Source organism: Primulina eburnea, chromosome 14 (genome assembly GCF_022965805.1).
Source record: "Primulina eburnea isolate SZY01 chromosome 14, ASM2296580v1, whole genome shotgun sequence".
Classification (NCBI taxonomy): domain Eukaryota; kingdom Viridiplantae; phylum Streptophyta; class Magnoliopsida; order Lamiales; family Gesneriaceae; genus Primulina; species Primulina eburnea.
The window spans coordinates 267,355-269,980 of record NC_133114.1 but is presented as its reverse complement, the minus strand read 5'-3'; the positions used below and the strand labels follow the sequence as shown (position 1 = coordinate 269,980).

The window sequence follows — 2,626 nt, the reverse complement described above, 5'->3', positions numbered from 1 at the left end:
TATATCTTCATAAAAAGCAAGAAAAAGACACCAAAATATCTTCGCTTTCCCTATTCCCCATCGGAAACATTTGCTTTTCCCTTTAGTATAATAAGCATCTCATTTTTGCTTCCAGTGACGGGATAAATAGTGAAATATTATATACAATATTAACTAAAATAAAATCATATGCTTCTTTTTTTTTTTACTATATATGATGTAACAAATTCAATTCTCCAAAGAGCTTACTTACCAAATAATAAAAATTAAAGCTTAATCAATATTGATATTTGTGTCATAGAAATTAATATGTCACAAAGCAGGAGACTTCATCAATCCATTTGATCAACTGTAGCTTTCGCAAATAAAAACATTTGAAAATATTTTCGCCTTCACTTTATCCCTTGGGATCAAATCTGTCGCTTCTTTTCAGTGTTTGTCCCACTCCAAATCTTACTTTGTCCACATTTATTTCACATCATCGTCATCGAATTCCAAAACTTGGAAAGAAACCAAAGTATATTTTGATTTGATCGAAAGTACAAGTAAAAAGAAAGTACTCTATATTGGAGGAGACAATTCAAGTTAAAAGTAACAAAACCAAATTATTATGATTCAAGCAATTAGTCTCACGTGATTATCGAATCAAACGAGTAACACTAGCACGTTTTGTGGAGTCGAAACGAGTAGTCTCATAGACGGGGAGCTCTTCACAAAATCTTTCGTTTCCAAACAAGTTCAAATGATCGAGCTCGAATAAGTCCGAACTCGAGTCGCTGAGGGACCCGTCCTCATCTTCATCGCAATCGATCCCTTCTTCTTCTCGGCGGGTTTTTGTAAATACGGAAGATTGATCCTTTCTTTGACTGTTAATTCCCCTCAAACTCAAAGCATCGCGTGCTTTTCCCTGATCTCTATGTTTGATATCCCTTACGCTCGATTTTGACTCTGGTAGTGGCAATGGAGGCCTTCTACATTTATCAGAAATTACACATTTATGCCCACGGGCTCGTGAGTCTTCATCAACAACCACACTCAACGGATTAAATCTCACCGTTCTTCCATTCCCATTTCTCGGATTGTCAAGCGGGCATTTGCTTAAACACGATCTTGAAAAAGAAGTAACCGATGAACAATCTGCAGGATCAAGATTTTTACCCTTCTTCCCATTTGTGCTGTGGAAAAGAGAGTTGAGAAAGCTGGTGAGCCGCCCTCCCGGGGAAATAGGCTGCTTCACTTTCCTGAAATTAGCATACATTTTCGAGGCCCTTGATTTGAACTTGACGGTGTCATCTTCGCATTTGTTAGCCTGGTTCTCGAGCAAGCCAGTTCGAATTGGTTTAGGCCTTGTTTGGCTGGATAAACATGAAACTCTACCGAAGAATTCTGTGTCGGACGATGAAAGTGCACCAGAACTGTCGGAAGAAGTCGAAGTAGTTGAAGAAAAGAACAAGAAATCGTTGTCTTCTGGGAACAACGTGGGCCTTCTCTTAGTCGTGAATTTCTCATGATCTTCATCATCTGTGCTGCAGGTCGTCTTAACAAACCTGCTGAAACCATTTTGCGCTTCTTTCTTGGGATTAAAATCGTCGGCATTGGCGTCGATGGAGCGGTAGATTTGGTCGAGAAGGGTGGAGGAGAAAGATGGCTTATTCTTGGAATGTCTCCTTGGCTTGTAGTTATCTTCCCGACTATTATTATTGTTATACATTTTTGTGAGTTTTGTTGCCAAAGAAGGAGAAATGAAAGACAAGGTTGGCTTGAAATGAAGAGAGAGTGAACAGAAAACGAATAATATATAGTAATTAGTAGTGAACCGATCGAGCTTCTAATTCCATTTTAAGGTTTGTTCGACCTACTCACATGGAAAACGGAAGTGCCTCGAACCATTGGAAAGTTTATATGTATCATATTTATGTAACGAAGAGTTTGACACATCTCAAAATTAAAAGACAATTAAATAATGCAAGAGTACCAAAATTTCATTAACTTGGCACTCTAGATCGATATTAATAAATCAGTTTTCCTTTTTCACCAATTTCTCGAATATATATATATCCAATGGATCGATAATGTTATTATTATAAACAAATTAATTTAAATGATTAGGTGAATTGGTAATAAAGGGCGGTTTGGCTCAGAATATGTCGTGGATATATTAGGTAATAAATTTTTAACTCAAGTTTTCAAACTGAAATAATACTTTATCCTTAACAATATTTTTTAATTTAAAAATTTACTCACTTATTATTTTTATCATTATTTAATTTTTGAGTTATATATTAGAATAACAGGATATATTAGAATATATTAATGATTATACTGATGGTTTTCTTGTCAGAATTTAGGGATTGCTGACCTTTTGCAAATATATTTGCTTAGTTTCTAAGGAAATGATTCCATGGAGTAAATGAAGGGATCGGATAATAATCAAATGAAAAAATTCAAGATGGATCAATGCAAGCACAAGTAAATTAAGACGGGTTTTAATTTCCCCTTTTTCTCTCTCTCTTTTATCTAAATTGTGGTTCTTTTTTCTGTTTCACATATTAAAATTACCATTAACAATAAGCATTGTTTTATCAAATTTCTGGTGTCAAACGTTGTTGGATAATTTTCTTTTATTCTTTTAGGTTCTAGACTTTGT

At 35.0% G+C, this 2,626-nt stretch overlaps 1 protein-coding gene across 1 annotated transcript; it reads right to left on the bottom strand.

Annotated features, from left to right (window-relative positions):
- Positions 1 to 433: 433 nt before the first annotated feature.
- LOC140812429 (protein BIG GRAIN 1-like A) lies at positions 434 to 1,766 on the bottom strand. Its single transcript, XM_073170689.1, has one exon. It carries the CDS (start codon positions 1,688 to 1,690, stop codon positions 617 to 619), a length of 1,074 nt encoding a protein of 357 aa, XP_073026790.1. The 5' UTR covers positions 1,691 to 1,766; the 3' UTR covers positions 434 to 616.
- Between the last annotated feature and the right edge of the window lie 860 nt (positions 1,767 to 2,626).